The sequence below is a fragment of the Anomaloglossus baeobatrachus genome, chromosome 8 (assembly GCF_048569485.1).
Source record: "Anomaloglossus baeobatrachus isolate aAnoBae1 chromosome 8, aAnoBae1.hap1, whole genome shotgun sequence".
NCBI lineage: Eukaryota > Metazoa > Chordata > Amphibia > Anura > Aromobatidae > Anomaloglossus > Anomaloglossus baeobatrachus.
In genome coordinates this window covers 57,315,234-57,336,313 of record NC_134360.1, presented here as the reverse complement: position 1 = coordinate 57,336,313, position 21,080 = coordinate 57,315,234, and the positions used below count along the sequence as shown (strand labels likewise).

At 49.4% G+C, this 21,080-nt stretch overlaps 1 protein-coding gene across 6 annotated transcripts in view; it reads right to left on the bottom strand.

Moving 5' to 3' along the window:
- Window positions 1-21,080, bottom strand: part of DOCK3 (dedicator of cytokinesis 3) — a 144,996-nt gene that overhangs the window by 41,020 nt on the left and 82,896 nt on the right. For 4 of the 6 annotated variants that reach the window (XM_075321651.1, XM_075321653.1, XM_075321654.1 and 1 more), the window contains 11 exons: window positions 8,949-9,097; window positions 8,779-8,863; window positions 7,177-7,218; window positions 6,686-6,837; window positions 6,506-6,587; window positions 3,560-3,620; window positions 3,330-3,477; window positions 2,671-2,759; window positions 1,289-1,414; window positions 707-724; window positions 259-383 (listed from right to left, as the gene is read on the bottom strand). In XM_075321651.1, the coding sequence (XP_075177766.1) occupies window positions 259-383; window positions 707-724; window positions 1,289-1,414; window positions 2,671-2,759; window positions 3,330-3,477; window positions 3,560-3,620; window positions 6,506-6,587; window positions 6,686-6,837; window positions 7,177-7,218; window positions 8,779-8,863; window positions 8,949-9,097 (1,077 nt within the window). The remainder of the gene's footprint in view (window positions 1-258; window positions 384-706; window positions 725-1,288; window positions 1,415-2,670; window positions 2,760-3,329; window positions 3,478-3,559; window positions 3,621-6,505; window positions 6,588-6,685; window positions 6,838-7,176; window positions 7,219-8,778; window positions 8,864-8,948; window positions 9,098-21,080) is intronic. The other 2 variants (XM_075321652.1, XM_075321655.1) reach the window with 1 other exon arrangement.

Sequence of the window (21,080 nt, the reverse complement as noted above, 5' to 3'; positions counted from 1 at the left end):
ACTCTAGTTACGCCACTGTCCCCAAGTATCAGCAATCCAAGGTATCAAACTCTGCAGCTCTGGTTCTGGGTAAGATGAGGCACCCTCACTACATATGTCATATGAAAAGATTGATGGCATCACGTGTGCGGTCACATCAGCGCTGATAATGATGCACCAGAGGATGGTGGTAGACAGATCAGAAGAGAACTGTGACTGAAAGGTAACGTTCAATGTAAATCTAATGTCCCGATGACCCACAGATCGGTAATGTCTCACCCTCAGGTTCTCTCCATCAGCGTACAGCACGTGCATGGTGACCTCGATATTCTTCTGCACGCTCTTGCCTCCTCTCTCAAAGTCGCCCTTCTCCAGAGTCACATAGAGGTCGTTGCGCACATCCCCTGTAAAGACGATGCACACAATGAATGAGCACTAACCTGTCTGCAGAGCAACACAACCAAAGCAGAGCAACAATAAGCTGAGCGAGGCCATTCCTGCATCTGCAGAACGTCATGTGCGCTGCCAGAACGCAGAGCATCACTCTGCTGCAGCGATGTCAATGTCTGCCATGCCATGCACAACCACCCAACTCCAGAACATGCCGACCATGGGCCGGGTGGCAGAGCTGAGCAGGCGTCAGGTAGTGCGCCCACAGAAAAGCAATGTCCTCCGTGATCAGCGGGTCAGTGGCTGGGCCCAGACAGCCATGTGCACGGAGACTTACACTCCACAATCAGTATATCTGAGGGACAGGGAAGGAAAAGAAGAAAAGTGAGAGATGAGACATCCAGGGAGAGAAGAAAAAGAAAAGACAGATCCGGATACCGCGGAGCTGGCTGCGGGCACAGAATGTGCAGAGCTGAACCAGCGCCATTGAGGACACAGAGTCAGGGGAGAGGCCCGGTATAAAAAGGACACGTGACTGGCACCATAAACTGATGCCACGGTCATCACCATAGAATTCCCAAAAAAGTCTTATACACAATGGGACATTTAAAGAAAGAGCGGAAACACTGTAGAGCCATCGACCTAGAAGGAAAAAATGATGGAAATCCCCACTGTACACCCCATAGATGTGTGCGGCATCAGTCCCACCTGAACTAAAACCCCATTTAGACAAATGTTAGCTGAGCCCGTCAGCAGGACCCGGTCCGATATACAATGTGTATGGGTCCCGGCCCTGACAGCAAAATGCCTGATCTTTATTTCTCAGGGAAGATAAGACATTGCAGGTGGAGGCCGTAGGTGTATATGTAGGTGTGTGAGTATATATTTATTTCTGTGCGTATATATGCACATCGCGTACCTGGCATGATGACATCGGGGAACCCCAACTTCCGAGTGACGGCCGCCCCCCTGTTAAACAGCAGTTGGTTTTCTCTGCGGATTTGTTCCATGTCCCCTCGCAGGAGTTGTAAAGATACAATAAGACCTGGATGAGAGAAAGGAAGATGCATGTAAAACCTGCAATACTGGCAGCAGATAACAGAGAACAGTGGCTGGGAAATTTCCTTGCAAGAGAGCCAACTATGGAGCTTTCCGAGGTGCTGAAACCACTCGTCTTCATATGCCGCAGCATATCTTATTTTACCACCTATGTAAAGGAGAGCTGAAAACTTGCAGCTGGGTGGTGGTCTAATGGTTGGGATTCCCTTGATCACAAGAATGGTGTTCTGATATGCCCCCATCAGACCGGTGTGTTGCCCGAGCACGCCTCTCCAATCCCTTCATTCTCTATGGGACTGCTGGAAAAACTTGTGTGTCATACTCGGCTTGCTCTGGTGGTCCCATAGACAATGAACAGAGCATAAATGAAAGCATCACACTACGACCGATCAGCAAGTTATGAACTACCCACAGGATAAGGTAACAAGGCACTGGGGAGGGTGACCAGGCGCAGGAGAGGGTGACCAGGCGCAGGGGAGGGTGACCAGGCGCAGGAGAGGGTGACCAGGCGCAGGAGAGGGTGACCAGGCGCAGGAGAGGGTGACCAGGCGCAGGAGAGGGTGACCAGGCGCAGGAGAGGGTGACCAGGCGCAGGAGAGGGTGACCAGGCGCAGGAGAGGGTGACCAGGCGCAGGAGAGGGTGACCAGGCACAGGAGAGGGTGACCAGGCGCAGGAGAGGGTGACCAGGCGCAGGAGAGGGTGACCAGGCGCAGGAGAGGGTGACCAGGCGCAGGAGAGGGTGACCAGGCGCAGAAGAGGGTGACCAGGCGCAGAAGAGGGTGACCAGGCGCAGAAGAGGGTGACCAGGCGCAGGAGAGGGTGACCAGGCGCAGGAGAGGGTGACCAGGCGCAGGAGAGGGTGACCAGGCGCAGGAGAGGGTGACCAGGCGCAGGAGAGGGTGACCAGGCGCAGGAGAGGGTGACCAGGCGCAGGAGAGGGTGACCAGGCGCAGGAGAGGGTGACCAGGCGCAGGAGAGGGTGACCAGGCGCAGGACAGGGTGACCAGGCGCAGGAGAAGGTGACCACACAGCGGAGAGGGTGACTACACAGCGGAGAGAGTGACCACACAGTGGAGAGAGTGACCACACAGCGGAGAGAGTGACCACACAGCGGAGAAAGTGACCACGCAGCGGAGAGGGTGACCACGCAGCGGAGAGGGTGACCACGCAGCGGAGAGGGTGACCACGCAGCGGAGAGGGTGACCACGCAGCGGAGAGGGTGACCACACTCAGACAGATACCGTAGTTGGAGCTAGGCGTGGAGTACTTAGTGCTCGTCTTCCGGATGATGTTCTCGTGAATTTGGTACCATTCATTCTCATTATTACACCTGAAAGATATGAAATCACAATGACTTTGTATGAGAGCGATCCTCCACGCTGCGTCCAACCTGAAATTTTAATTCTGAAGTCCCAGGCCAGATCGCAATCTTTTCCTCCCTAATGCTTTACACTGCAGCTCTGCTTGTTCAAACTGGCTGTTTTGAATATGCATAATCTCAGCAGGAAATCCTTTGTTGTTTGCAGTTATACACTGAGACTACACAACTTTTGGCTTTTCAGCTTTATTTTTTCTACCAGTCGCCATGTCATCCACTTTCAGACCGAATGCTCCGGCTGTCACAATGGAGGGGTCTCTTCTTTACATTATAGACTGCAGGGACGGTTTGTCTGGACTTTCTCCAAGACTCAGGGTATGACCTCTACAATAACCTTACCCCATCTGCTGCAAAATACTGGAGAGTGTAATGTAATCCCATCAACAACCCCTCTGTACTCATAAAGACCATTATACTGTATCCATATACTCATATACACTGTTGTAGCGTAACTACGCACTAATATACACCGTTATACTATCTACATGCTCATATACTCCATTTTCAGGTCAGTGCACTCACATATAAACCTTCATGACAAAGTCCTTCTCGTCTCGATTTTCGCACAGTGCCGGCAGCACTTCCCCCAGGCTCAGAACGGCACATCCGTACGGTCTCCGGTAATGGATGTGGGGCGGACCTTTCCGGGAGTCGTTTAGGAGCATTCGCCCTGAAATAAAGCGAGAAGTAAAGTTGTCTGTCTTCCTATAACTAATAACACTAACATGGAGGACAGAGCCGGGGACACATACCTATCCGGACGACATGAACGACGAGGTGGAGATCGCGCTTCACATCTTTACTGCTCAAATCCTGTCGCAGAGTGTAAAAAAGTCACACGTCAGCCGAGAATACATCCTTACTGACAGCAAAACACAGACAAAGACGTCAGCATTGAGCCCCCAGAGGCTCCATCGCTGCACACAATACAACCACAGCCAGGAAAAGGCGAATAACACAAGCAAATCAGGAAATAACAACTCAAAGTACAAAACATACAGTCCCTGACAGAAGTTCTGTCGCTTATCCATGTTATGTAAATAAAAGCTTATAACCTGACTTTAAATTCATCCATTGGTTTTATAAATTACTCTTTTGAAAGCTGAAACTCTCCCAAATTTGGTTTAGGTTATGAAAATAAAGTTGCTGCAAAGCTGAAATATTGATCATTTAATGAACACACAAAGGTCAGATTTTGGCAAGACAAAAGTTTAGTCGCCCACAGAAAGTAATGTGAAATTCAAACAAAAAATTAACTTCTAATACAAAGATATGTTGCATAACATTGGTGAATGAAGTTGTGATGCTACTAGAGCCATATTTAATATTTTGTGTGACTTCCATTTGCTTGAAGGACTGCATCCATGCGGTTCAACAATGATTCATACAATTTATTGATGAAGTCATCAGGAATAGCAAAGAATGCAGTCTTACATGCCTCCCAGAGTTCATCTAGATTCTTTGGTTTTGTCTTCCAAGCTTCCTCTTTCATCCTACCCCAAACATGCTCAATGATGTTCATGTCTGGTGACTGGGCTGGCCAGTCCTTGAGCACCTTGATCTTCTTTGCCAGGAGGAACTTTGTTGTAGAGATGGATGTATGAGATGGAGCACCATCCTGCTGCAGAATTTGACCCCTTTTATGTTTGGGAATGCAAGAGGTAACTAATACTTCTTGATATTTTAGGCTATTGATATTGCCTTCCACCTTGCAAATGTTTCGCACACCCCCATACTGAATGTAACCCCAGACCATGATCTTTCCACCACCAAACCTAACTGTTTTCTGGGTGTATTTTGAATCCATACGGGCTCCAGTAGGTCTCCTGCAGTATTTGCGGCGGCTGTGGTGTAATTCAACTGAAGATTCATGAGAAAACTCCACCTTCTGCTACTTTTCCAGCATACATCTGTTTAGCAGGCTGGGGGACTTTGCAAATGCCACACGGTTTTTAATTGCCTTTTGTTTAGTGCTGGCTTCTGGGCACTGATTCGACCATGGAGGCCATTTCGAGACAGAATCCTCTAAAATGTTCTAGTTGACACAGGAACTTCAGGTGACCAGGCCTGTTGGAGCTCTGCTGCAGTGGAAGAGGGGCTGGCTTTGGATATTCTAACCAACAAACGTTCCTCCTGAGCAGTTGTCTTGCGGGGTCTGCCGGACCTGGGCTTGTCAAAAACATCTACAGTCTCTTCAAATCTTTTTTAAATCTTTGTACTTGACGCTGAGACACATTAAAGGTGCCAGCCACCTCTGGAGTGGATCTGGTCTACAGCCTCTTGATAATCAAGGCATTGGTCACAGGGTGGATTTTTGGCATGTTGTCAGAGGTCAAGTTGCATTTCAAGTGAAGGTCTGGGGTGCTGGGTTTCTTTTTATACACACTCACTAATTACGCAATCCCTTAGTGAGCACAGGTGAGGATGTAAATTAAAATTGGGTGCATTATATGACAAGGCGACAAAACTTTTGTCTTGCCAAGATCTGACCTTTCTGTGTTCATTAAATGATCAATATTTCAGCTCTGCAGCAACTTTAATTTCATAACCTAAACCAAATTTGTGAGGGTTTCAGCTTTCAAAAGAGTAATTTATAAAACCAATGGATGAATTTAAAGTCAGGTTATAAGCTATTATTTACATAACATGGATAAGCGACAGAACTTCTGTCAGGGAATGTCATAACTAGAGATGAGCAAACCCGAACAATACAGCTCGGTGCCCATACCGAACACGGACTGTACAAAAAAAAGATCAGTATTCGAGATTGGAGTTTGGGTGCTTTACGTATGCTGACCCCTCAATTGAGCACCGGTGTGCTCGGGTATGCTCGGTGCTCGGCCTAATGCCAGCTGCTTGTACAGTCTAAATGGCTCTCACAGTGGGTAACAAGAGCGTGAGTGGATGTAGTGTGTGCAAAAAAATAGAAAAAAAAACACCCTTCCTCTCTTAAAAGTGCTTTATTTATTGCTGGCTGTATGTCGGTGGAGAGCCAAACTGCCCAATCAGTGACTTGCAATAGGGTTTAGGTCAAGTCCGTGTCCCAAACTGAACTTTATCTAAAGTCTGGCTGAACCTGCGGAACCGAACTTCAACGGGTTCACTCATCTCTAGTCATATCATAACCCATACAAAACCATATAAAACATATTCCAGCAGCACTCACTATTCTGGTGTAATCATTGTGTACATACTGTACATACGGTACATTACTTATCTGTACTGTTCCTGAGTTACATCCTGTATTATACTCCAGAGCTGGACTCACTATTTTGCTTGTGCGATCACTGACATACATTATATCACATATCCTGTAATGATCTAGAGTTATTCATGTATTATACTCCAGAGATGCACTCACTAGTCTACTGGTGCAGTCACTGTGTACATACATTACTTATCCTCTACTGATCCTGAGCTACATACGGTATTATACTCCAGAGCTGCATTCGCTATTCTGTTGGAGTCACTGTCGATATACATTACATTATTTATCCTGTATTATACTCCAGAGCTGCACTCACTGTTCTGCTGTGTGCATCCTGTACTGATTTCTCCTGTATTTTCTGCTATTTATGATGTTCTGCATTTTGCTGTGTGGCAGAAATCTGCACTATTGTGGGATGTGATGCCCCCTTGCACAGCCGATGTGTCTGACCCTTGCAGGATTCTCATGTATCAGGTCATGTATCACATACAGTGAATAAGGCGCTGAGTCGCTCCGGCTTCTCCGGATTTCTGGGTCCTCCATTCTTGTTCAGTCGAACCATAAACCTCTCGCTAGGAGGAGAGATAAGGGTTAATGTGACATGTCGGTAGCAGGACCCGCGGCAGAGACATATGGGTGACAGCACGGACAGTCGCGGGGCGAGAATCACCTGATCTGACGAGCCTCCCGCATGTCATACAGTGAGAAGAAGAGATCCACGTCCTCCCCGATGTTGCTGTGTGTGAAGCTCTTTAGGTTGAGGAGCAGGTGGTGAGGCACCGGGGCGCGAGGTTCTTTGTGCCTCTGTCGAAGGGTTTCTGCCTGTTACAGCAAATCAGGTCACATGTCAGCCATCCGGATTCACATTCTAGATGCCAGTCAGCGCAATGCCACCTGCAGATCCCATAATTCTCTGCTCTGTCACCACCGAGACTGCGTCTACTCTTGTGCGCTATGGGGGTCCATTGGGGCAGAGAGGGCCCTGATGGGAATCCATTACTTTTTCAAAGATCACTCAATCCAAAACCTACTCCATTCAGGATCCTGGGAAAGCTGGGGTGTACTGGAGCTGTCAGAACCATCATTTCACCATGGATCAGAGTGGAAGCTCTTTAGTCCCCTCCCCCCACTGTCAGCCGATTTTCCGCAGCCCCCCATTACCTGGTTTGTGCTCTGCTGAACACTGTGACGGCTTGATAGATGCTGCAAAGAAACAAATACAAAGTTATTCATCAACCTCCTTAGCCATATAGTGCAAAAACTTGACCTCACGAGCGGAGCACAAATATCATTGAGAGTCAAAGAGACAGAGAGAGTGGAGAGCACCGATACAGAAAAAGCGGAGTGCCCTGAAGTCACAGAGAGAAGGGACGTCATGGAGAGAGTGAGAGGCAGGCCGTCTCGGAGAGAACAGAGAGTCCCGATGTCACAGTGAGAGCGGAGAGCCCCAAGGGCACGGTGAGGGTGGAGTGAGTCGATGTCATGGAGAAGGCAGAGCGAGCTGACGTCACGGAGAGAGCAGAAAGCACCGACGTCACAAAGAGAGCGGAGAGTCCCAATGTCATAGAGAACAGAGAACTCAGACTTCACAGAGAGTGGAGCGAGCCAACGTCATGGAGAGAGCGGAGCGAGCCAACGTCACGGAGAGCGTCGACATCACGGAGTGAGCAGAGATCCCCGACATCATGAAGAGCCCTGATGTCGCGGAAAGAGTGGAGAGCCCCAGCGTCATGGAGAAACCAGAGAGCCCCAATGTTGCAAACAGAGTGGAGTACCCCGACATCACGGAGAGAGCGGAGTGCCCCAACGTCGCAGAGTACCCCGACATCGCGGAGTACCCCGACATCGCGGAGTGCCCCTACTTCGCTGAAAGAGCAGAGTGCCCCGACATCGCGGAGAGAGCCGAGAGCTCTGACGTTATAGAGAGAGAGAGCGTGAAGAGTCCCGATGTCAATGAGAGAGCGAAGAGTGAGAGAGCGAAGAGTGAGAGAGCTCGATGTCACAGTGAGAGAGCGAAGAGTGAGAGAGCGAAGAGTGAGAGAGCGAAGAGTGAGAGAGCTCGATGTCACAGTGAGAGAGCGAAGAGTGAGAGAGCGAAGAGTGAGAGAGCGAAGAGTGAGAGAGCGAAGAGTGAGAGAGCGAAGAGTGAGAGAGCTCGATGTCACAGAGAGAGGAGCGCCTTTTAGGAATATGTCGGGGAATTTTACAGTAAAAAGCCCCCAAAGTAAGAAACAAAGAAGCTTAAATAAATCCTTTGTGGTTCTAAGGAGTCACATGGTGCATCACATGATCCCTCTCAGCCAATCATGAGCTTTGAGAATGATCATGTGGTGCAACCAGTCAATCTTGTAAGAAGGAATGTCTGTCACATGATGCACTTCAAAGCTGCTGACTGGTTGAGAATGACCATGTGACATAGCATGTGACTCCACAGAACAGGACCGGCCTTCTTGTCAGACACAATCTCTGGGGAGTTGGATACATGGCTGCTTTTCTCCAGACACGGTGCCGCTCCTGTCCTTCTGGTATTGCAGCATCACTAATATAACCGAGACTGTGGTGTGATACCAGACACAACCTGTAGACAGTGTGGCGCTGTTTCTGGAGCACAGCAGCTATGTGTTTCCTATTGAGGTCCTCTAATTTGTCTTCATGGAGTTGCGTCAAACATGAGGGCAGATTATTATGCACATGTCTTCCCTGACTGCGCTCTCCACAAGCTGTCAGTACACGCTGGGAGTTGTAGTTGCTGATGAGTCTTACCATCTTGTATAAGTCTGAGACGCTGATCTGATCGGAGTCTACGGCTTCAAACTCCCTGCGGGGAACTAAGTCCAGACCCAGGTGTCTGCAAGACAGAGGATGGGGGTTGTAGTACAGGGGAGGCTGGAGCAGCATCACTCCTATCAATGGTGTCCGGGACAGATACTCACTCATTGCCCCAGTCGAGCCGCACGGTCAGATGTCTCTTGACCTCTCGCACCTGGTCCTGGGTAAGGTGACCTGACAGCAGCTGCCTGCGCAGGTCAATCACCTCGTTCATCACATGCCGCAGCTTGTAGAAGAGGTCCACCTTGTGCTTCTGCGGGCGAGACACCCCGGGGAGAAGGGAGAGAAGAGACAGCACGGGTTAGTCACACAGCCGGGTGACTTTGTTTCTATTTATCATCATTTTCAAGATCTCTGCTTGCTGCTAGGAACTAGAAACATTCAAAAAGTAAAATCATGTGAACTCTGTGTGCTAAACTCAGCTGCGGGCGCACGGATCACTCGCCAATACTAGGCTTTCATGTGGAACTGACACACAGTGACAAGTCTTCAGCTGTAAGAGCGGGCCTGGGACTGAACTGCACAGCGCAAATCAAACTGCTCATCTCCACTGTCCAGTAATCCAGAAGATCTGATAATCCAACACTTACTAGGTCTTTCCTTCACTCACTTGTGTCCCTGCACCCCCTGCTGGTTCAGGATCTGGGCTGTGTCCCCCGCGGTGCGTTCGCTTTACCCGCCTCCTCTGATCTCACTTACCTCCGCGATCACATTGCTCTCACATGAGATTCGCGTGATCTGCTGCAGTTTTCTGCCGCCTGCTCGTTATCGTGCTGCTGAAGTGAAATGCGATCGTGTCATTGTCTCATCTGCCAGTCACAGCACAAGATCTGCGGCAGTGAGTGGGCAGAAGGCTGCGCGGGCACAGATCTGCGCAGACATATAGATGGCGCCCCAGCTTCTAGTTTGCAGCGTGCACATAAAATGACATTTTATATATTTTTTTTCTGTTCTTTGCTTTTCAGATCTTGTGCTAATCTTTGGTTCTATGCTCTAGTCACATCCAGAGCAGCATTTACAAATCTGCACCAGCTCTGACCGATGGAGAGCATTATAGAAGATGCAGATTCATTCTAAATCCCACAATGCTCTATAATGGAGATATTTCTCCTGGTGTGAAGGAACGACATTTCCCACAAGGCACCTGAGCAGCTGTCAAGACAATGAGCCAGCAGGGGGCAGCAGGGACATAAACTTCAGCAAGTGATAAAAGGAAGAAAGCAAAATCGCGGCTGCATCTGTGGAAACAGAAGACTCAACGTAAGGCTATGTGCGCACGCTGCGTTTTTCTGATGCTGCGTTTTTGGCCGCTAAAAAAGCACAAAAACGCATAAAAACGCACCCGCGGCCTAAACGCGCAAAAAACGCATTGTTAAAAACGCATGCGCTTTTACCGCATTTTGGTGCGTTTTGGATCTCTGCGTTTTTCCAATGCATTGCATGGGGGGAAAACGCAGAAAAACGCAGGAAAGAATTGACATGTCCATTTTTTTTTTAAGCTCAAAAACGCAGCTTAAAAAAAAAGTTGTGTGCGGACAGCAAAAATGAAAACTCATAGACTTTGCTGGGGAAGCAAAGTCATGCAGTTTTGAGCCCAAAAACGCACCCGAAAAATGCGCAAAAACGTACTGTGCGCACATAGCCTAAGGCCTCATTCACACGACAGTATTTTTGTATCAGTGTTTGTATGCCAGGAGTGGAACTTACAGAAAAAACGATATTTGAAAGATTGACGCCTGTTCTGGAGACACTCCTGGTTTTGTCAAATGAAATACTGATAAAAAATACTAATGTGTGAATGAGATGTAATAGCAGAACAGCGACTGCAGCTCTGGAGGTGACTGGAGGATGTAACAGCAGAACAGTGACTGCAGCTCTGGAGGTGACTGGAGGATAAGATATAATGTAACAACAGAATAATGACTGCAGCTCTGGAGGATGTAACAGAAGAACAGTGAGGGCAGCTCTGGAGGTGACTGGAGGATAAGATATAATGTAACAATAGAATAATGACTGCAGCTCTGGAGGATGTAACAGAAGAACAGTGAGGGCAGCTCTGGAGGTGACTGGAGGATAAGATATAATGTAACAATAGAATAATGACTGCAGCTCTGGAGGATGTAACAGAAGAACAGTGAGGGCAGCTCTGGAGGTGACTGGAGGATAAGATATAATGTAACAATAGAATAATGACTGCAGCTCTGGAGGATGTAACAGAAGAACAGTGAGGGCAGCTCTGGAGGTGACTGGAGGATAAGATATAATGTAACAATAGAATAATGACTGCAGCTCTGGAGGGGACTGAAGGATGTAACAGCAGGACAGTGAGTGCAGCTCTGGAGGAGACTGGAGGATAAAACATGATGTAACAGCAGAATAGTGACTGCAGCTCTGGATGTGACTGGAGGAGAAGACATGATGTAAGGGCAGAATAGTGACTGCATCTCTGGAGGTGACTGGAGGATGTAACAGCAAAACAGTGAGTGCAGCTCTGGAGGTGACTGGAGGATAAGACATAATGTAACAACAGAATAATGACTGCAGCTCTGGAGGGGACTGGAGGATGTAACAGCAGAACAGTGACTGCAGCTCTGGAGGAGACTGGAGGATAAGACATAATGTAACAGCAGAATTGTGACTGCAGCTCTGGATGTGATTGGAAACAAGATAGAATGTAACAGCAAAAAGTGACTGCAGCTCTGGATGTGACTGGAGGAGAAGACATAATGTAACAGCAGAACAGTGACTGGAGAATAAGACATGATGTAAGAGCAGAATAGTGACTGCAGCTCTGGATGTGACTGGAGAATAAGACATGATGTAAGGGCAGAACAGTGACTGCGGCTCTGCATGTGACTGGAGAATAAGACATAATGTAACAGCAGAATAGTGACTGCAGCTCTAAATGTGACTTTTTAGGACATAATGTAAAGGCAGAATTTTGAGCGCAGCTCTTAATGTGACTGGAGTACAAGACAAGAGATGTAAAATAAAAGTTTGAAGTGCACTGGTTATGACTACAGTATAATGAATAAATGTTGCAGCTTTGAATGTGACTAGAGAATATAACTCAGGATACACCCAGACAATAGACGCGGGGCTAATATTTGCTGACACTGTGATGGATGTCAGCTCTGAGTGTGTGGATGCTGCAGCTTTTCATGACCCCAGATTTCTATTTCCAGAAAGATCTGCATTAACAACATTTGGGGCAGGGACGTGTCAATCACATAAAGCCGCTCAGGTCCGCGCCGGCCGCCCTCTCGCTCTTGATCGCTTTTTTGGATCTCTGCCAAGGCGACAAGTTTCCATCTCCTCTGCGAGTTGCTCTGGTAACTGGGATCCTTCCTGGACAAACCAGTAACAATGTGCATTTGTGGAGCGATCAGAGGCGCGGGCGGATGCTCGTCTCCTGTCGGTGGTGCTCACAATCATAAAAGGTGAAGAACATTACTTCATATCTTCCTTCCCAAAAAAAAATGTAGAAGGATCAATTTGTGGGATCTGACGTACGATGGGTCCCAGCAGCACCTGACGGGCGTCCGGCTCATTTTGTGGTCCTTTTTAAAAAAGTTTGAAACACAAAGCAATAATGAATAGAAATGATCTGCATAACATCCAGAGCGCAATATTCTGTTGCTTCAGAGCTGAAATCTCACTGCATTTCTTGTTTATTTTGTGCCTGTTCTGCTAACTTGTAAAGTGAAGTGCCACGCGGATGTATCACCGGAGCTCAGCAGAGGCGTCTTATGTCTCATCTGGTGAGGTGGTTGGAGCCTTTGGTCCGGATGAGCAGACGGAAATCAGAACGTACTGATGATGATGCAACGAGGAGTATCAACCAGAGCAATGGAAGTCAAAGTGAAGTTCTAGGAGTGAAGACACCAAACTACCTGAATACTGAGGTAGTGTAATGCTGCCTGAATCGGCCCATAAAGCCTTAGCCTACGACTATAGAGGTGGCGTTGGGTAACGTTTGTACCCAGACGTGCACAGGAGCAGAGCAACCGCTGGAGCTAGGACAGGTGAGTAACATATCTGTGCTCAAGGCTGCTGACTGTTTCCAGTAACATCCATCAGAATTATATTGCGTGTATTTGTCAATGTGCTATAGATGCAATGGGGGGGTGTTGTCCTGGTAGAGATAGCAAGTGAAGGGTGTTCCCAAGATTGCACATGTAACCCAATGAGCAAAGGAATAAAAGAAAAAACAATTTTATTTAAAAACACAATGCGTTTCGGCTGCATACAGCTGTCTTCATGTGTCTAATGTGGGGTGGGAAGTTACTGCGCGATCACATAAATGTGCCCTCTTATACAGTAGTTAAGGTGATATCACCCATCAGCAGCAGTGGGTGCCCTCACCCAGGAGCTCATCATCCAGCAGCAGCAGTGGGTGCCCTCACCAGGAGCTCATCATCCAGCAGCAGCAGTGGGTGCCCCTACCCAGGAGCTCATCATCCAGCAGCAGCAGTGGGTGCCCCTACCCAGGAGCTCATCATCCAGCAGCAGCAGTGGGTGCCCCTACCCAGGAGCTCATCATCCAGCAGCAGCAGTGGGTGCCCTCACCCAGGAGCTCATCATCCAGCAGCAGCAGTGGGTGCCCTCACCCAGGAGCTCATCATTCCTCAGCAGCAGTGGGTGCCCTCACCCAGGAGCTCATCATCCATCAGCAGCAGTGGGTGCCCTCACCCAGGAGCTCATCATCCATCAGCAGCAGTGGGTGACCTCACCCAGGAGCTCATCATCCAGCAGCAGCAGTGGGTGCCCCTACCCAGGAGCTCATCATCCAGCAGCGGCAGTGGGTGCCCTCACCCAGGAGCTCATCATCCAGCAGCAGCAGTGGGTGCTCTCACCCAGGAGCTCATCATCCACCGGCAGCAGTGGGTGCCCTCACCCAGGAGCTCATCATCCAGCAGCAGCAGTGGGTGCCCCTACCCAGGAGCTCATCATCCAGCAGCGGCAGTGGGTGCCCTCACCCAGGAGCTCATCATCCAGCAGCAGCAGTGGGTGCCCTCACCCAGGAGCTCATCATCCACCGGCAGCAGTGGGTGCCCTCACCCAGGAGCTCATCATCCAGCAGCAAGCAGTGGGTGCCCTCACCCAGGAGCTCATCATCCAGCAGCAGCAGTGGGTGCCCCTACCCAGGAGCTCATCATCCAGCAGCGGCAGTGGATGCCCTCACCCAGGAGCTCATCATCCAGCAGCAGCAGTGGGTGCCCTCACCCAGGAGCTCATCATCCAGCAGCAGCAGTGGGTGCCCTCACCCAGGAGCTCATCATCCAGCAGCAGCAGTGGGTGCACTCACTCAGGAGCTCATCATCCAGCTGTCAGCAATGTCCTGGCATATGATGCTCAGTGCAGACTGGCAGCTGTCGGCTCCCGTTAATGATTAGCAGCGGGCGGTCAGGACGGAGATGTATGATAATGCAGCCTGGCACACGGTAAGAAACTCTTGGCAATATTTATGGGTGCCGCCGGGCATCTCCCATAGAAGGAGAAGCGTCGGACCTATCTGACACAATTGTGTGCTCAGCCATGTGGAAGAAATCCTCACTACAATATTAATGCGGCCAAAATGTAGTAAACGTCGGATAACTCATCCCCCCGGCAGCCAGATCCGTCAGGAAAGGTGACCCATCCTTCACAACCATGGGAGAACTGAGATCCAGAAGAGACAGAGCGCCGGGCGGGTGAGGTCCAGGCCTGTCAAAAGCAGATGAGGCAGGTGCAGACGTCTGTGCCGATTCTCAGGACGAGCGCCTCTCGTCAATCTCAGGGAGGGTTATTAACTATTAAGAACCAAGCAGCTTTTCTCATCTTTGTCTTCCAAGAGCCGGAACATCTTTATTTTTCTGATGGCATGACAACTTGTGCTTCATGGGGTATTGGTTTTATTGCACCATGTTGGCTGCATTTTTACATCAGTTTCCCAATTTTTTGGGGGGGTTTGATAAAAAAAAAAAAAAATTCCTTGTGGGTTTTTTTCTGCGCCAAGTGGTAGTAGTAGTATGGGTCAGTAGAAGTAGGGGGCAGTTGGAGAAGTGGGGGGGGTTGGAGAAGTAGGGGGCAGTGGGAAAAGTACGGGGCGGCGGGAGAAGTAGGGGGCAGTGGGAAAAGTACGGGGCGGCGGGAGAAGTACGGGGCGGCGGGAGACGTACGGGGCGGCGGGAGAAGTACGGGGCGGCGGGAGACGTACGGGGCGGCGGGAGACGTACGGGGCGGCGGGAGACGTACGGGGCGGCGGGAGACGTACGGGGCGGCGGGAGACGTACGGGGCGGCGGGAGAAGTACGGGGCGGCGGGAGAAGTACAGGGCGGTAGGAGAAGTAGTGGGCGGTAGGTGTAGTAGGGGGCAATAGTACCATAGTAGTAATGGGAAGAAGGAGTACTAGAGGGAGATAGGAATAGTAGGGGCGGTAGAAGTAGTAAGGGGAGGAAGGAGTAATTAGAATGAGGTTGGAGTAGTAGAGGGAGATAGGAGAAGTAGAGAGCAGTAGGAGTAATAGAGGAAATTAGGAGCAGGGGGATGTCATAGAGAGAAATTAAAATCCATAAGACAGCTCTTTGGTCTTTGGATAGGAGACAAATCCGTCCACCCCTAGACTGAACATATAGGAATAATTAAAACAGGGAAAGTAAAGAGAGTAAACTTTAATTCTCATTGAAGTTGGACCTCCTGGTGTGGACAGGTAATATCAGCAAGGAATTTTGCTGGGAAAGAGACAAGTCTGAAATTCGTTTAAGCAGAAAAGGAGAACTGACTTCCCAGGCATAATTGGGAGACACTCAGTTCAGACATGAATATTGGGGTTTACATAGATCCTACATTTATGGAAGATATACAATATTTTCAGCGTTGTGACAGAACGGCGAATATAAAACACATTTTTACATAACTGTGAGACCTGAACATCAGCCCTAAATTAATATGGAGCAGTCAGATGACAATACACATATCATAAATCCTACCTATAGAAAGGCAAAATCATGATTGGCAACATAACCACAAAATCTTTTGCCTGGGACCTCCAGGGGTGAAGATACCCTGACAGTTGGGGATTTCTTCAAATTCTGAAGGGCCGAGCACATCCCACAAACAGCACCAATGTGAGCTCATCAAGGGGAGGTATGTGGGCATAAATTTCATCTAACAACAAGCGGAAACTGGATTTGGTCCTTCGTCAGTCCTTGGAAGGTACTTGCTGTGGGTTCTGTACTTTTTTTTTTCCCAAGGAGTACCTAACTCCTGTAAGCTATGAAGCCATTTCATTGACCTCAGGTTTAGCAATTTTCTTTTGGTTATCCCTTTTATTTTATGTAATTGTATATACTGTATTGTTTTGTTCCCTTTTGTAACATCTTTTGTATATTTTTATAAACACTGCCGACGACTTTGGGATTAAATATATAAATTGTTATATTTTAGTTCCTCTTGCTCTACTGACCGCATCCTTGAAGTCATATGCGATCTGTAATGGGCGTCCAATCGGTCTGTGTAAATGATTGGTGGTGGCAGCTAGTTTTTTTCATGGGTCATTGTGGGGCTTCGCAGTGACAGTACCAGTGTATACCGTTATATATTTGATGCATTGGAATCGGTTGTATATATACTATACCCTCACTATGAGCGCACCAATAATCCTCCTAGTAGTGAAAAATAGCCGCAGCCTCGTCTATTATTCGTTGGTCAATTGAGTAATTGTCCTGACAACTGGAGGCAGCAGAGTGCTGTTTGTGACAGGGGAGGTAGGAATAGTAGGGCGCAGAGGGGTAGTAAAAGGAGGAAGAAGTAATAGGGAGAGCAAAAGGAGTAGAAGAGGGCGGTGGAAGTAGTAGGCGGTGGTAGAAGTAGTAGGGGACAGTAAGGGCGGCTTTGCACGTTGCGACATTGCACGTGCGATGTCGATGGGGTCAAATCGAAAGTGACGCACATCCGGCGTCGCAGTCGATATCGCAACGTGTAAAACCTTTTTGATACGATGAACGAGCGCAAAAGCGTCGTTATCGTATCATCGCTGCAGCCTCCGACATTTCCATAATGCCGATGGTGCGACAGGTGCGATGTTGTTCCTCGCTCCTGCGGCAGCACACATCGCTGTGTGTAAAGCCGCAGGAGCGAGGAACATCACCTTACCTGCGTCCCGGCTGCAATGAGAAGGACGGAGGTGGGTGGGATGGTTACATCCTGCTCATCTCCGCCCCTCCACTTCAATTGGCCGCCTGCCGTGTGACGTCGCTGTGACACCGCACGACCCGCCCCCTTAGGAAGGAGGCGGGTCGCCGGCCAGAGGGACGTCGCACGGCAGGTATGTGCGTGTGAAACTGCCGAAGCGATAATAAATCGCTACGGCAGCTTTCACTAGATATTGCACGTGCGACGGGGGCAGGGACTATCGCTGCAGCATCGGTAACACATTGTTACTGATGTCGCAGCGTGCAAAGCCCGCCTAAGAGTTATGATGGCGGTAAGAGTAGTAGAGGACGTGTTAGGAATAATAGCAGGAGGTAGGAGAAGTAGTGGGTGGTAAGAGTAGTAGAGGTAGATAGGAGAAATAGGTGTCAGTAGGAGTAGTAGAGGGAGGTAGGAGAAGTAGGGGGCGGTTGCATAACTAGAGGGCAGCAAGAGTAGTACGGGCCGTTAGGAGTAGTATCGGTTGGTAAGAGAACTAGAGGGCAGTAAGAGTAGTACGGGGTGGTAGGAGAAGTAGGGGGCGGTAGGAGTAGTACGGAGCGGTGGGAGAAGTGGGGGCCGTAGGAGTAGTACAAGGCGGTGGGAGAAGTAGGGGGCGGTGGGAGAAGTAGGGGGCGGAGGGAAAAGTAGGGGCTGGAGGGAAAAGTAGGGGGCAGAGGGAAAACTAGGGGGCAGAGGGAAAAGTAGGGGGCAGAGGGAAAAGTAGGGGGCGGTGGGAAAAGTAGGGGTGATATGGTTTTAAATTTAGGTTGATGCCATTCACATGATACACATCTATCCCTTTGACACCTGCACTCCAAATTAGTAATTGAAGACCTTTATCGCATACGATATATATCTCTACACAAATCAAAGACAGCCAGTCATGATCGATGCAGAATTCTGATTTATTGAGGAAGTACAAAGAATAATATAAGAAGCCCCTTGGCTGAGGGCCAGGGGTGCCTACCATAATCCTATTGGTTAAGTGGCAAAAAGAGCTTACGTCGAGTAATATATATGTATGCATTTTATAATGTTATATTAAGGTAACTCAGCATCTATTAAAAAAAAAGTATGTCTTATGATCAAGGGAAAGTCCCTTTGTCTGAAACGACCAGACAATGGGTGTGTTAGATAAAATCAAGCACCATTTTAAATTAGTACAGCATTTTTGGTTATATTCAATATGTATTAAATGTCATCCATAACAGGGGGCGGTGGGAAAAGTAGGGGGCGGTGGGAGAAGTAGGGGGCTGGTAAGAGTAGTACGGGGCGGTAGGAGTAGTACGGGGCGGTAGGAGTAGTACGGGGCGGTAGGAGAAGTAGGGGGCCATAGGAGAAGTAGGGGGCCGTAGGAGAAGTAGGGGGCCGTAGGAGAAGTAGGGGGCCGTAGGAGAAGTACAGGGAGGTCGGAGTAGTGCAGGGAGGTCGGAGTAGTGCAGGGAGGTCGGAGTAGTGCAGGGAGGTCGGAGTAGTGCAGACAGGTCAGAGTAGTGCAGACAGGTCAGAGTAGTGCAGACAGGTCAGAGTAGTGCAGACAGGTCAGAGTAGTGCAGGCAGGTCAGAGTAGTGCAGGCAGGTCAGAGTAGTGCAGGCAGGTCAGAGTAGTGCAGGCAGGTCGTAGTAGTACAGGCAGGTCGTAGTAGTACAGGCAGGTCGTAGTAGTACAGGCAGGTCGTAGTAGTACAGGCAGGTCGTAGTAGTACAGGGAAGTCGGAGTAGTACAGGCAGGTCGGAGTAGTACAGGCAGGTCGGAGTAGTGCAGGGAGGTCGGAGTAGTGCAGGCAGGTCGGAGTAGTGCAGGCAGGTCGGAGTAGTACAGGCAGGTCGGAGTAGTGCAGGCAGGTCGGAGTAGTGCAGGCAGGTCGGAATAGTGCAGGCAGGTCGGAGTAGTGCAGGCAGGTCGGAGTAGTACAGGCAGGTCGGAGTAGTGCAGGCAGGTTGGAGTAGTGCAGGCAGGTCGGAATAGTGCAGGCAGGCCGGAGTAGTGCAGGCAGGTCGGAGTAGTACAGGCAGGTCGGAGTAGTACAGGCAGGTCGGAGTAGTACAGGCAGTTCGGAGTAGTACAGGCAGGTCGGAGTAGTGCAGGCAGTTCGGAGTAGTACAGGCAGGTCGGAGTAGTACAGGCAGGTCGGAGTAGTGCAGGGAGGTCGGAGTAGTGCAGGGAGGTCGGAGTAGTGCAGGCAGGTCGGAGTAGTGCAGGCAGGTCGGAGTAGTGCAGGCAGTTCGGAGTAGTACAGGCAGGTCGGAGTAGTGCAGGCAGGTCGGAATAGTGCAGTCAGGTTGGAGTAGTGCAGGCGGCTATGATTGAGTCAGTAAAAAAATCTACGTTTAAATATAAAATACATTTTAATTAATTACTATTATTATTCTGTTACCAAACACTTTAGATGCTGCAGTCGCATTCTGAAGGCAATCTTGGCTGTTTCAGAGGAGATTCCTAGAGTGTGATTTTACCATATAAAAGTGGGTGATTAAGCAAATAGTTGAACCAGTGGGATGGTGTAATGCAGTACGACTACAACCGCCAACGAGAGACCCTGACCTCATCTGTGAGACGTTACAGGGCAGTGCATAGTTAAAGAATCTGGCTGTTAACCCTAGAACGCGCACCATAGAAATCTACCATAGAAAACAAGTAACCTAGCAGGCCTGCGAGGCCCCAGTTATGCGTTCATGGGTTAATGAGAATGTTTCCATTCACCAAAAGCAAGCAGACATCTTGAAGATGGTAATAGATGTATTAAAAACCATAAGACAAACAGCTGAACACACTCTATATAACAGATATTAAGGTTTCTCTTCAGCACCCAGCAGGTCTACAGTTATGAAGCCGAGGCATGGTTGTGGGCTATGTTGGGCGCTGTTGACCCCTCTGGTCACTCGGTCACCTGGCTGTACAGCAGTATTCACAGACACTGTTCTACTACGATATCAATGACAGCCATCTGGATTCCATGACCTGTTTGATCCTCATGTATCCAATCCCAGGATGAGTCTAATACTGCGATGAATCCGATCCTGAGATGCATTTGATTGTGTGGAAGACCCCACGACGAGTCCGATCCTTGTGTATATGGCCTGATGCGGTCATGTCGTGGCTCCTTTTCTCAGTCACGCCGGGGGTTCCAGGCAGGAGGCAGTGTGATGTGAGTGGGCTCAGAAACAGACAGGAGAAGACGATGCGTGGGAAGTGCGGTTTGCTGGGTTTCCATGGAAACACATAGCGCAGACCTTGGATCGCACCTCCTGCCTGAAATGGGTTAATAACGCTGAACTGCGGTAATATAAGTCCTGACTGGGATAAGAAGCAAGACACAGCACCATTCTATACAGCATAGTGGTGCGGCACAGTGCCATTCTATACAGCATAGTGGTGCGGCACAGTGCCATTCTATACAGCATAGTGGTGCGGCACAGCACCATTCTATAGAGCATAGTGGCACGGCACAGCGCCATGCTATAGAGCGGAACGCCGAGGCACAGCAACATTCTATTGGATGGAGTGGTGAGGCCCAGCGCCATTCTATAGAGCGGAGCGGGGAGGCACAGTGCCATTCTTTAAAGCAAGCAGCGAGGCACAGAGCCATTCTATAAAGCACGCGGCGACGCTCAGTGCCATTCTTTAAAGCAAGCGGCGGGGTACAGTGCCATTCTAGAAAGCAAAGCAGCGAGGCACAGCGCCATTCTATAAAGCAAAGCAGCGAGGCACAGCGCCATTCTATAAAGCAAAGCAGCGAGGCACAGCGCCATTCTATAGAGCAAAGCAGCAAGGCACAGCGCCATTCTATAGAGCAGAGCAGAGCGGCACAGCGCCATTCTATAGAGCGGAGCCGAGCGGCACAGTGCCATTCTATAGAGCGGAGCCGAGCGGCACAGTGCCATTCTATAGAGCGGAGCCGAGCGGCACAGTGCCATTCTATAGAGCGGAGCAGAGCGGCACAGTGCCATTCTATAGAGCAGAGCCGAGCGGCACAGTGCCATTCTATAGAGCGGAGCCGAGCGGCACAGTGCCATTCTATAGAGCGGAGCCGAGCGGCACAGTGCCATTCTATAGAGCG